Source organism: Lissotriton helveticus, chromosome 5_1, assembly GCF_964261635.1.
Source record: "Lissotriton helveticus chromosome 5_1, aLisHel1.1, whole genome shotgun sequence".
Classification (NCBI taxonomy): domain Eukaryota; kingdom Metazoa; phylum Chordata; class Amphibia; order Caudata; family Salamandridae; genus Lissotriton; species Lissotriton helveticus.
Genome location: NC_136065.1, coordinates 372,003,970 through 372,017,959, shown reverse-complemented (window position 1 = coordinate 372,017,959; position 13,990 = coordinate 372,003,970). Strand labels below are relative to the sequence as shown.

Here is a 13,990-nt window from a genome sequence, read left to right as displayed (position 1 = left end):
CCTAGAGTCCTTGAAACGCTCAAACGCGTTGTCCGCCTTGTCACCAAACAGGCGACAGCCATCAAACGGCATGTCCAAAAGGGTAGATTCGACATCCCAGAGAAGTCAGAGGTCCTCAGCCAGGCGTAGCGCCTCAGGACTAATGATGTGGAAACCGGTCTACCAAGCGAGTCTGCGGTATCCAGCCCACACCGGATGGTGAACTTTGCTGCGTCTCAACCCATAGCAACAGCTCAAGGGAGCCTCCTCCGGGCCTCCTTCGGATACTGTGGGTGCACTAGCGCAACCGTGTGTGCGTAACAGCCCAAGAGACATGCGGTATTCACCGACCACAGTCCTAAGCTGGCGGAAGAAAACATCTTCTTCCCAAGATGGTCCAGCTTCTTGGATTCCCTATCTTGGGGAGCTGTAGGGAATGTGCTACCTTTTGAGGATGAGGCTTGGACCACCAAGCTCTCAGGGGTAGGGTGTTAGGAGAGGAAAAGTGGGTCACCCGGAGCCAGGCGGTGGCGTCGGGCAATCCTGTCCACAGGAGCCCCTGTGCTGGGCTTGGACCAAGTACTCAGTAGGATGTCAGTGAGAGCCTCATTGAAAGGCAGCAGGGGCTCCGAAGAGGCTGCTGCCGGCTAGAGCACCTCAGTCAGGAGGTTAGTCCTGACTGCCACCGTAGGAAGCTCAAGGCCCATGGCCTCAGCCGCCCTATGAAACACCACAGCGTAGGAGGCACCCTCCTGCATAGCCACGGTAGGGGGAGAAAGCATACCAAGGTATGGAGATGTATCCAGTGCACTGGCATCACCCAACTCCTCTCCAGTCCGGCTCTTCAAGCTGGTCTGCTATACGGTCAACAGACACCTCCCAGTCCTCCTCACCTTCCTATGGCTGCCAGTCAGGGCGAAACGGAACGCCAAGAAAGAACAGTGGTACAAAAGTACCGGTCCAGCTCTGTGTCCAAGTCAGGGGTAAGGCTGGGGTCGACACCGGGTGGGGGCACAACAGGCGTTGGGGGCGTCGTCACTGGAATCGGCGCCAGGGAAAGTACTGTGAGGTCGACCAGCACCGATCTGGATCTAGGCCTGTAGGCCTGGATTCTTGGGGGCCCTCCGGCACCAGAGCCGAAGCCGCCAGCCTCGAAGGCCCAGGGCCCCCAGCCGAATCCACGGGGCCCGAAGGCGCGCCGGCGGAGTCGGGCTGCTCAAAGATGCTATGCAGAGCTTCGTAGAAAGCTCGGAGCTGGGCAGGGGACGCACCAGCTCCCGGAAAGGGAGGGAAGCACAGAGTCGTCACAGAAGTGGGCACCAAAGGCGGAGCTGGAGAGAGACAACGCTCAGGTTATCGCGTCGCGTCGGCTGACGGACGGGGAGAAGGTGAAGAACAACGATGCTTCTTCACCTTCTTCTTGTGCTTCAACTTACCCGAGGAGTGCAAACACTTTGATGACGAGTGGTGATGGCTCCGAGACCTTCCTCTCGACGGGGACCTCGAGCGGCGCAGAGCCGACTGCTGGGCCTCCAGAAGCTTTCGGGACCGCTCCCACAAAGACTCCGAGTTCATGGCCCGACAGTCGAAACACGACTTCGGGTCGTGGTCGCGCTCCAGGAACCAGAGGCACACGAGGTGCGGATCCGTGACAGGCATCAGCTTGTGACAGGAGTCACAAGGCTTGAAGCCGGTCTGATGATGGTACAACCCTTCGTGCACCAGGAGTCGAAGGACTCGAAAAAGACATTGACAAAAGTCGACTAAAAAGTTTTAGTCAAAAAGCAACTAAGGGGCACGCTCTCTCCAGATCTGCGCTCGGTGGCGTGAAAAAAGAAAGAACTGACATCAGCGCGCATGGGCAGCGTCTAAGTAGACACCGCAACGTCATCCTGGCGACCACGACGCCGACCGGTGCCATCTACCAACGCGCAGGGGTACTGCTAAGAAAAAAGTTCTCCGGATACAGTCTGACCCTGGGTGTAATTCAAAGGTAAGGAATCTTTAACTACAGTCTCCTTCAGATAAGAAGAACACTGTATAGAAAGTCCAGTGGGACCCCAATTGGCATGCAGAGGCTAAAGTAGATAATACTGACCCTCTCTTTTGTGGTAGTGTGGGCGAGCAGTTAGGCTTATCAGAGGGTACTGCTAAGTATTTTTTATACTCACAGAGGCAATACATGAGACACACACTCGGAGAACAAATCTGAGACCAAATTAGAAAAATAGCACTTCTTTTTATATATTTTGTGAAACCAAGAACGTTGTTGAAAAGTAAGCACTATTTCTGTTATAAATCATTACAGCTAAGTAAATCTTTCAAACCTTTGAGCTTTTACGCACAATGCAATCCCATGGACAGAAAAGTCAGAAATGCATAGCGGTAAGTACAGTCGGTTTCAGGGATTCATCTTCTGAGTTTCGAGTTGTAATGGTTCAAAGTACTACCCTGGTTTCTTCAGGAACTGTCAGGCTTTCACCGGGAGGAGGGTGCTGGTGAGTTTGTATCTGGGTGCACTAAGGTGAAGGGGGGCCAACTGAAAACAAGTCAGAGAGCTTGCAAACGGGGGCTTGGGTTGCAAAGGATCTTGGAGCAAGGGGGCACAGTCTGTTCAACGGGGCTAGGGCCTCAGGTGCAGAGTGGTGTGGTCGAATGGGCTGGATACGCAAAGTTGCTCCTTGTGGTTAAGGACAAGCAGCTGACAAGCAGCTCGCAAGGGTAAACCAGGCCTGGCAGTTCGGGCTGGACTGTTACCATAAGGAACAGGGTCAAGACTGATTTGCATATGGCTGGGTCCAATGGAATAAACCCAGATCTGTGCTTGGGGTGGGTGGTTGAAAAGGTTCAGCACTCCGTCCATCATCTTATTGTGTTTGCAGGGGTAAAATCAGGACAACTGGGCCACTCACAAAGTGTGTGTTATTGATGTTGACGTCCCTCGACGCCTGCTTGGTCGTGGTGTAGTGAGAAACCGGACTGTACTCTCGTTGTCGGTGTTTGGAGCAAGGCGTCCAGTACCCCCGTAATTGGTGCTGCACAGCTACGGTTGGTTCAGGTGTCTTCACACTCGGTGGGGAGACCGATCTGACCTTCTAGAGTATGAGTACCTTCTCCTGGTCGTCTGTGACATCGGTCGGGCACAGAAGCTGCAAATCGGTGGACCGGACTGTGCTTTTTGGTGCCTGCGGGCTGCAGGGGAGTAGCTCCTCTACTCCAAGGGAGACTGTAGGCGATTTTCGAAGTGCTTGCAGGCTACTCAAGGCTGAGGTAGATCTCCAGCTTGCAGGATAAGGCACTCTGTCACGATTGTCAAGTGAGTTGCGAGCAGGCAAAGTTTCGTGCCAAAAGTTCACAGTTCTTCAATTCTCACCAAGCAGTGACTGTTCTTTGTCCTTCTTCTCTTGATCTGTTGAATCCGAGTTCTTAGGTTCAGGGTTGCCACCTAAATACTCAATTTATGGGTGTTAAGGGGAGTGAAAGGTAGTAGCCAATGGGCTACCTACCTTTAAGGTATCTACACCCTCTATATGACCTCTTTCTGTTGGAAGTGGGCATAACCCTGACCATAGAAGGATAATTCCATCCAAAACAAGATGGAGAAATTTGAAAAGGTTGTGTCAGCATCAGTTAGTCCACCTTTGTGGTAGTGCTGGCTTGCTCTGGGCACACATCCTAATCTTACAAATGTTCCCGCCTGTCTTGCTGCCAAAAAGTGGGGTCTGTACAGGGGGGCATCTTTGCTATCTGGACAGACCTGGGTTGCATAAAAAAGGCGGCAGAGCCTTTGAAGCATCCCGCCCTGGAATGCAGTTTCTGCGTGGAGGAGTGTAAACACCTCTACCCAGAGCAGGCTTTGTTCCCAACCTCTGAGAGCGATGGCTCACACTTCAGGTGGTCAGAAACTTGTCTAGGGTGGCTGACTGATCGAGACCATTAAGTCAACACACTAGTGGTCAGTAGGTTTTCAGGGGGCTACCTCTAATGTGAACTCTGGATGCATTTCTCAATAAATTCAACACTGGCATCAATGTGGGTTTATGAAGTGTGAGAAGTTGGCCTGATGTGCAGTGCTCACTATTCTAGTGATCACTATATATCAGTCCAAACAACCCTTATTGATGATTGGTTGTAAGTCAACCTTATAGACCAGCTATCCTAGTAGCATGGATACGAGCAGTCTAAGGCTAAGACTCTAGAGGGCGTGTTAAGCCAGCTGTTTTACCATCACATTACCCCTTGAACACCCAGTGAAAGGACACCACACAAGTGTTATGAAAATAAACAGTGTATTTATTAGAATCACAACAGCCCTGTACTCTTTATGAGGACAGGGTGCTAGGCACACAACAAAACTCTTACGAAAATACTTAAGTTAGCACAGTATATACAAATGCCCGAGGGGCACGAAAAACCATATACTCTGAAAGTGGAATGCGAAATTACTAGCAGGTAAGTACAGTACTAATAGGCTTTGGAATCGCTAGGACTTGACTATGAAATCGTTAGATTACTTCTAGGAGGCCCAGGGGACTCGGGTGCAGAGTGTGCACTCTCACGCGGGATGCGGGACAAAGTCTATGATAGCTAGTAAAGTTAAAGTTAGTGTTCACGGGCGAACCCGACCTGGTAGGAAGAAAACGACAGTGGATCCTGACCCTTGGATAGTGAGGCTATGCTGGGGCACCGAAATGCCGAAGTTACCTAGCCCAGGGGCTGCAGCTGCATAGGTCTCAAAAGACGTCGGGAATCCTCGTAGACGAACCAGGAGCCTGGAAGAAAGATGCTGGCAGGCGACCAGTGAAGAGAGTTCGAGTTGATCCAAGCCTGGATCTGGAAGATGGATGACACCTGAAAGCAGAGGGGACCAAGTTCGTGACTACTAGCCAGTAGTCAGTGGGCACCAGGAGGGCACCGGATGGTAGTCACCTCGACTAGGTGAGTGGGCGACGCTGGGCTCTGCAGATCTCACGGACCAGGAGGCGTTGTCGGCGACCAGGATGGAGAGGCGAGCTGTCCCACGATGGATGAAGCTGTCGGCGTCGAAGTACCCAGGATTGGGCAGCAAAGCCTTGGCTAATTCAAGCCCACGCGGTGGACTCAAAATGGCGTCTTGAGTGGACCAGGAGGGTCCGGGGTGCTCCTCTTCTGGAAGGGAGCAAGAGCCAGTCTGGAGCAACCAGACCAGCAGCAGTGATGTCGTCGGGCGTCGTTCAGAAGGCCACAAGCCAGCGGGCTAGTAGTCAAACAACGCGGTGAGCAGCAAAAAGCAGAAGGGCCCCACGCCGATCGTGGAGATGCTGGGGGGCTGCTCTTCGGTGCTGGAGCTGCTCAGGGTCGGGGCTTCTCGGACCCCAAAGCACTCGCCAGGAGATTACTCGGCGGGCTTGCTGTGAAGAAGTCGTGCAGTCTTGGCAATAGTCGGTCCCTTGAGGTCTCGTCGCACTCACGGTTCTCAGCTTGGCTGTAGAGGTGAGTAGAGGTCGGAGGTGCCAGGGAAGCCGGGTCTTGTCGAGCTGGGCAGTCGGATTCCGGAGGAAGGACTTGCAGCAGACCGCAGTGTTCTTAAGGTGGTGCCTGCGGATGCAGGGTGACTACTCCTTAGCCACAAGGGAGAATCTTGAAGAAGAAATCTTGATGTCCTTTCGTAGAAAGTCGTGTCTTGATTCCAAAGATGATCTAATTTGGAAGGGGGCCTGCTCCTACCTTTATCTGGGAAAAGGGGGCTGGCACGCGACTAAGTCCTGCCCTATGGGTGGGACCAGGAGGGGGGTGGTTACACCCCTCTCCTTTGGCGGGCTTTCCCCAGGCCAGGGGCTGGAGTGCCCCTGGAACTGGTTTCAGCCGGCCTATGCACAGTGAGCACCGGGGTGCCACTTGCAGTCACCTTCCTCTGAAGCCCTGCCTACCTAGGATACACAAAACCCTGTCTGGGACGGTGCTGGCACCGCCCCTCGCAGGAAACCCTTTGTCCTTGCCTCCTGCTCTGGGAGGACTCCCAGCAGCAGGAGGACAGACTTGTGTCTCGGTGGCAGCATCCATTTTGTGGATGCTAAGGCTCTGTCTGACTTTAACCGGGGTTACAGGTTACATACATGTCGTGTCCCTCTAGAAGGGTGGAATGCTAACCCCGTCGCCAGAATTGGCGAGGGGTTAGTATTCCAATTCGTATGACACCTTACTCGACATGTTTTGATAAAGCGATACCAGAGTTGGCATATAACCGCGAGGCTTATAATGCACTTAAGAGTATATGGTATGCGATATCATGGAAACGGCTAAGGGATGGATCCCGAAAGCCGCAGACAGGCCCAGCTCATGCCAGAGCACTATCTCACACAATTCTAAGCACTCTGCCTTCAGGATTGTCAAGGTATACTATATCTAAAGCAAAGGGTGATTACACCACCTTGCCCCAGCTGTCAAGCAGCCAGTTGTGTCAGATTTGGATGGCCCGCCAGGGGTGGCATAATACATGCTGCAGCCCCTGGTAGGCCCTGGGTACACCTATGCCCTGGGTACCTAAGGTACACTGTACAGGGACTGATAAGGTGACTCAGTATCCAATTTAGATATGTACCTAAGGTACATGGAATCCATTTTACAGAGAGAGCAGTAGGCCTGGGGTCCTGATTAGCAGGGCCCCAGGTCAACTAAGTCAGAAAACCAGCAAAACACCAGGCAAAAAGTTGGGGGCAACCCTAGTCAGGGATCTACCTTCCTACATGAAGACTGGATGTTTGGTACCAAACATCGGAGGGTACAGTAAAACCATCACATAGCTGTGTAACACATGATCACAAGTGTCCAGCTCATGTATTTGGGAAGGCTTCGCTATGCACTGGTGGTATCCAACAGAAAACGTTGATATCACAGGGAGACATGCACTGACGCAGATATGCCCACACATGGGTATAGTGCACCCTGCATTAGCGCTGTAAGGCCTGCTGGAGGGGCGACTTACCTACACCACATGCAGTGTTTTGAAAGCATGGTATACAGGGATGTGTACCATGTTGACTCTTCACTCTTTCTGTGCACCAAGACATGCAGTCTGTAATGGCAATTTGCAAGAGCTTGGTGAGGAATCCCTTAGGGTGGCACAATCCGTGCTGCAGCCCTTACAGGCCCGCTTTAGAACCAATGCTCTAAGTACCAGTGGTACCATTTACTAGGGATTTACACGGAGTCTAAAGTGGTTCGAATTGTGGAACAATGGTACTGTTTAAGCAACTGAAGCCGAGGACCTGATTAGCAGAAACCCTGCACAATTTCAGTCAAAGTTGCATCAGAAACCAAGCAAAACATGTGGGGAGGTGGGGGGGGGGTGTAACCATGTCAAAAGGGGCACTTTCCTATAGGAAGCACACCAGGGAACAGGCTATTAGGCCTCTCTAGACAGAACCCAATCTGGTCCAGAACAGGTACTGAACCGACAAAACAATGACCTGACAGGGTAAGCACAGGAGACTGGAGCTGGTGATCCAGGTGTTTAGGTTCCCTACTGCCTGGTCCAGGTTGGTGGAGGTGTCAGTCCGGTAGAGGCTGAGAACATCGGTCAATTGATGTTGAGTGACCTTGTTTCACCTGTAGAAGGGGGCACTGTGGCGGTTGGGGTGGTGTGGGGGGAGCCGGTGATGGTAAAGTGTACAATGGAATGGTTGGACCAAGTGCGTTCTGTAGTGTGGCTATATCTGATTCTGTTGCTGGACGTGGAGATGGGGTCCAGCATCTGACCAGCTCTGTGAGTGGGGTCTTAGACCAGCTGCGTGAGGCCGAGGTTGTCCATGAGTTACAGGAGATCGGTGGAGTTAGTGTCTGTGGGGAAGACCAGGTGAAAGTTGAAGTCTCCAAGGAAGATAAAGTGTTCAGATTGGATGGCGAGGCAGGTGATGAATTCTGTGAATGTTCGTGGTGCTGGGGGTCTGTATGTAAGGGTGCCTCTGATGGTGGTTTTGTCGTTGGTATAGAGCTGGAAATTCAGGTGTTCCTTGAACGACCTTGTTTCGTCCTCGTTGGTAGTACAGATAATTGCTTCCTTGTGTATAATGGCAATGCTGCATCTGTGTCTGTTGGTGCAGTGCGGGGTTTCCATCTTGTAGCTGCTAGGCGCTGCTGTGGCGAAGCTCTCCCTGGCTAGGCTCTCTCACTCTTTCTCACCATTATTAACTTCTGTTTCATTAAGTGCATATTTCCTGAAGCTTTAAAGGCAGGTCAGGTCTCTCTGCTCCAGAAGAAACTCACATCAGGCTCTGACCACCTCTTAAACTACTGGCCCATTACTCATTTACCCTTCATTGACAAGATCATCAATAAAGCAGACTATCAATCCAGTACCAGATCACCCTACACCACAGAGACAGCCAATTCACAAATCACAGACTACACCCTCATGATTGCAAATAAAGATGATTCCTGCCTTCTAATATCGCTGGACCTCTTAGCTGCCTTCGGCACCGTCGACTACCCCACCTTCATCTGCACCCTGAAGCCTTGAATGGGATTAACTGGAGACATCTTTCACTGGTTCTATTCCTACCAAACTATCCAACAACTGTTTTTCAGTTGGGCACCTCTAGCTACCAGACGATATCAATCACCTTCGGAGCTCCCCAGGGTTGCATCTTGGTCTCTTGTCATCTTCAACCTGTACATGCAGCCTCTTTAAGATTCCACTCACCAATAACAGCTAACACATTCGTAAATGTGCCGACAAGTCAAAGCTATTTTAGAAAGTCCTCTCTGCTCCTAACATCTAGCACCTCAAATATAGCATACACCTCATCAGGTCTTGAATGTCCATTGCCTTCCTCAGGCTTAACCCCGCCAATAAAATAATTCAAGCTATTCCTCAAGAACAAGAAGCAGTAACTAGCCCACGTTTCTCAACATGAACCTGGATGAATTTGAAACCAAACGTTCAGCCTATGCCGTGTCAAAGGGCACCGATCTCATTGTCAGGGAATACATTGCCAAAGAAAAGAAATGCCCAGGTATTGGTTCTCTCTACTGAAGAAAGTAAAACCATTCATCTCAGAAAGTGATTTAAGAACTGCAATCCATGCCCTGCTCTGCTCCTCTGCCTCAAAGGCTCTATACTAGTCCTCACTTAATGCCACAACACTTCTAACTAAGGGCCTGAAGAAATGGGATCAAATTAGTTCTACTCATATGGAATGTCACTGACTTCCTTTGCCGGCTAAAACCATGTTCAAAACCAACTGTGTCAAATACACAGTCATTCTGACCGGCACCTCTGTGTATCTGGCTGGAAAGCTCACCATCTCTGGTCGCTTTTGGCACACCCACAGTCAGGACACTATCAGACTGGAGACAAAGGAGTGGGGAAAAAACAAAACAACAGCCCCTTTCCATCGCAGCACCCATGGTCTAGATAGAATGACCTTTCCATAACCTTCGAGTCCACCCAAACCATGGTCCCATTTATGAAAGACCTCAAGACACACATCTTTAAAGAACACTATATCTTGTTGCGGCAACAGTCCACATTCACTCATAGAGGATCTTCAAATCACACACTGGCTGCTGTGACTTTGACCCTGTACAGGACTCCATTGTGTTTTGGCTAGGGTTGCACTATAAAAATACCAAATGCATACATACATAAATCTGTGAAGAGCTTTTGGTGCAGGAGTTTTAAGCACAGTTACTACCCTGGCAGCACATCAGCACAGGGGTATTCTGAAAAAATTTATGATTTTCATTTAATGTTTGGATTTGCTCACATTGTACTGACTATGGCTAGTAAGAGTGGTGAAGTGGTAATTTTCAGTACTCCAAGACTGCATGATCAGTCCTTGGTTCACTCCCCTTTCTCATCCTTCCTCAAGAGGGAAGCCATTGGACCTCACCCAAAGGTCAGTGCCTGGAAGAGTGATCGTGTCAAAGTTTATTTATAACTGAAGAGGGTGAAATAACTGAAAAAAACAGTTGAAAGAAAAAAAAGCTTTATAAGGAAGAGCCTGTTTATTTTACTGTATTCTGGTTTTAGTTGGGGTCAAGTGAACTGCTTGCCTCCAGGGAGAGGGCCTGCCCTCATATTGTAAAAACTACGACGAGGAAGTCTCCAATTCAGAATAATGACGATTACTGCTATGTAATTGGATTTGATTTAGTGTAGTTGGTCAGTTGAGAAATGCAACACTGCCCTTGCACAGTGGCCCAGCTTTCTTGCTTTGAGGTGCACACACTCTTCAGTGGAGGCACACAAGGAGTTTCTTCAGTATATGAGCAGCCTTTCTCATGTGGGGGAGGTTTCTATTGTGGGAACACTTTGTGCACAGGTTATGGAGAAGCAATATGGTTAACATTTCTTGTGGGGTAGTACACTAGGGGCCTCATTACAAAACACCTGTTAATTACAGGGTAAGGTACTAGGGCCGGAGATAATATTTCTGACCGGCATCAGTCTACCAGTTACCGGACATCATAAATGTTCAGCCCCAGAGTGAGTGAACAATGCAAGAACCGGATTTATGAGTCCTGTTCTGCATGTTTCCTGCACTTCCAGGGACATTTCACCTTTAGTATTACCAGGTATGTTCCCGCATCCAGTAAACACGCAATTGGGTGGACATTTGGGGAAGATTCATTTACGTGGCAGGCTACACCTATATGTGGCAGGCTATGCCTCAGCACTGTTGGTCTAGCTGGTCTCTGGCTCATGGCTAAATCTTCATCTAATAGGACAGTGGACATATGATGCCACTTCCATAAATGGAACGGTTCTCACCTCCTGACAATCGAGGAAATGCCCGATACTGGTCCAGGTTCTCAGAGACTTTTTTCCACAGATGCTTGAATGTCCTAAAACAAAGAACATGACACTTGGGTATGGGGGAAGGACAGTGGTTTCAGAAAGAGCAAAAAAAAGAAACAAAGCAAAAAACACAAAAAGGAACTTACTTTGTCTGTCTTCAACCAGATGGGTTCCGGTTTAAATCATTTATAACATAGCGCTAGCTTGTGAAGAAGCACTGCCATAGTCCTAGCTATTACACCCAATCTTAGGTCATTCTTTGTCAAATGTGGGCATGATCATAGATTTACTACCTATAAAAAAAAGCAAAATCCAGATAAGTCCTGATTTAGAGTTTGGCGGACGGGTTAAACCACCACAAATGTGAATGGAATCCCGTCCGCCCTATCACAAGTGCATTATATTCAATGGCATTCGTAATACGGCGGATGGGACATCCATCACTTTTGTGACGGAGTAACCTGCATGCCGAACTCTAAATCAGGCCCTAAGTCCGACCACTGGAAAAAATGAGACAGCCTTTAGAGCACCCTGTTTCACTCAATAAGTGCAAACACAGGTGCTTAAACACACATTTTTACTTACTGGTTTACATGGCAATTGTTAAAAACAGGCTTGCAATTCAATTTCGTAACACTGTAAATGTTAGACATATTTTAAATACCCAAGTCAGTGGTACTTAAGAATGAAAAGCTCAGTTCACCATATTAACATGAACCTGTGACCTTAAGATTATGAACAAATTACTGCAGTAGGAACCCACAGGACAAACATGCCTGTAAACTCTATAATACAATTATAAAACACCTCAGTCAGTTTGTGTCCTCTATATGACATCATATACTGGCAAGACCGCTGTAACACATAACTTTGAATCTCTACAAATCTAACTCAAAATACCATTTTTGGGGGAGGTCAATCAAATGAGCACATTGAGCATGGTAGTGAGCAACACTCTGTAAACTCCAAGAAACAGTGTAAGGTACAGTATTTGCTCCACAATGGTAGTTATGAGAACAATTAGGTACCTTGTCAAGCAAACACAAAACATGTTACTCTGATGTACAGTGACCGGTCATGCACTTTACCTTGCTTAACCAAACAACAGGATGCAGCACATCTGTCACATATTATTCGGTCACCAACTCTTCATCAATACATGTAGCCAGTTCTACTATAGAAAGCATCTACCTTTCTAGGGACCTTACGAAAGGAAGCCACTTGGTGTTTCACTTCAGCGTGTAGCTAAATTGTAAAGTCACTGTTCCTATGAGCATTCTGCCTTTATTTCTCTTGATTCCTACTGGGTCTGGTGAAGGCTGTGTGACTGGATATGGTAATGCAATCAATTACTTCTCTTACCTACCCTGAAGTCACAAGACTTTAATTGCTGAAAATACAACTGACAAAACTGTACGTTGAATACCTCAGTTAAGTCGCTCTGAGGAAGCTCTTGCTGTTCTTCTGATAGATGGTGCAGTTTTTCTGTTCTCAACCCCACACACTGTTGCAGTCCACAGGGGTAGACTAAAGGCTAAGCTAAAACTAAGGCGTAAACACGGAACATTTACGATTACACAAGCCACACTTATCCTAAGATGAATTCCCAGAACATTCAAGGTTTCACACGTCACAGCCAAAGAATGTATCAATCCCCTCAGGATGCGCCACAAGAGTACATCACTTGGACCACACACAGTATCTCCACAATACTCTTGATCACACATCGTAGGGATAAAAAGCCACCGTTTTTCATACCAGCGATTCAATCATGCCATTTCTTCATTTTCTCCCTCACTTTGTTCTACATTTTTTAAGATTGCCACGTTTTGGTGAGTGTAATCCATAGCATCTTCCGTACACCAACTGCATTCATAACTTTAACTCTAGCGTGCAGCTCTCCCCCAATCACTGTCCATGAGAAGGGAAAGTCCAGTCATCACCCACACCGAAGGTTGCTGGAATTGATTCTTGTTTTTGAGGTATAGCATAGATGAAGTTCACCAACTTCAATGTGTAAAAGTCCAGACACCCGAGTAATGGGAACCCCTTTCACATTCACACTGGTGGTAGGAGGGGAGTGACTGTAAGATGGTGGATGCACACAAGAAAGAAGGTAGTTATCCTCTGCACAGGCAGCTCTCTACTCTGGTTTCTGTTGTATCCAAGTTTGTCATGGAAACTCCTGGGCTTGAGTAACTCTGTTCCACCTATCCTTGCTCCTATGCGCTTTATAGCTGAGGATAAGCCACAAACATTTCAGCCCAGGTAGAAGCCCTGAGAAAGTGTATGAAGATGTAAATTGTATGGCAGAAGGAAATTCCATATATGGAGTTGTTATTCCAATGTCTGTCATGGATATGGAATAAACAAAGGAGGTCCAGTGCACACAGCTGCTGAGCCTCTAAAGAAGGAAAAGGCATGCAAAGATATAGACATCATGAATGGTTTGTTCCAAAACATTGAAGACTGCAGTCAAACAAATTGGCAACGGGCTCTGGTACTGAGAATTTAAACTTCAGCTTTACTCCAGCAATTTAAAGATCCTGGAAGGCTTGACTTGTGTAAACCCGCGGTACTTCTTGGGAGACCAGCTAAGTACTCTGTGCATCAGGCCTTACGGCTTTCCAGTGGCTATGCTGCTCTCTGACACATGCTGCCCAGAAATGATCCAAGACTGAAGAGCTGCAGTGAACTAGAGGAGACCAGAGAAGCTATGTAGAGTGTATTGAAGCCCTAAAAAAGTTGTATCCCAAGAATACTCACGGTACGCTGCCAGTGAAGTTGATTCCACATAAATGTTCTGAGCTTGTAATTGTGTCACCAAAGACTGGACCATCGGCTGGGACGAACTGAATGATGTTTGGAGGGAGTCCAGCTTCCAGAAGAGCCTTATACACAACGTAGCTGGACAACATGGCAGCATCGCTAGGTTTCCACAAAACCACATTACCCTGTGTAGAGTGAGGAGGAGTACAGATGGATTATATGAGATCATCATGGCATATATCATCACCACAAATTTCCACTGTGCACCGATGCCAACAGCACAGCAACAATAATGCCCAGGAAGCAATCTGCAGACTGCACTTTAGCTACCTCAGGAGGAGTTGGGCAGAGACCCCTCCGCAGAATTGAAATGGGCACAGCTCTAAAAACATACAGCTGAAGCAGCTTGGTAGCCCTTGGACTAGTTTAAAAACACAATGGGTGCCCAACAAGTAAAACGAC

General features: G+C 48.4%; 1 protein-coding gene across 1 annotated transcript in view; it reads right to left on the bottom strand.

Moving 5' to 3' along the window:
* The window catches only part of ALDH4A1 (aldehyde dehydrogenase 4 family member A1), a 184,929-nt gene that overhangs the window by 55,110 nt on the left and 115,829 nt on the right, over positions 1 to 13,990 (bottom strand). Inside the window, exons 8-9 of the mRNA XM_078642520.1 lie at positions 13,526 to 13,713; positions 10,733 to 10,806 (exon numbers count right to left, since the gene is read on the bottom strand). Of these exons, the coding sequence (XP_078498646.1) occupies positions 10,733 to 10,806; positions 13,526 to 13,713 (262 nt within the window). The remainder of the gene's footprint in view (positions 1 to 10,732; positions 10,807 to 13,525; positions 13,714 to 13,990) is intronic.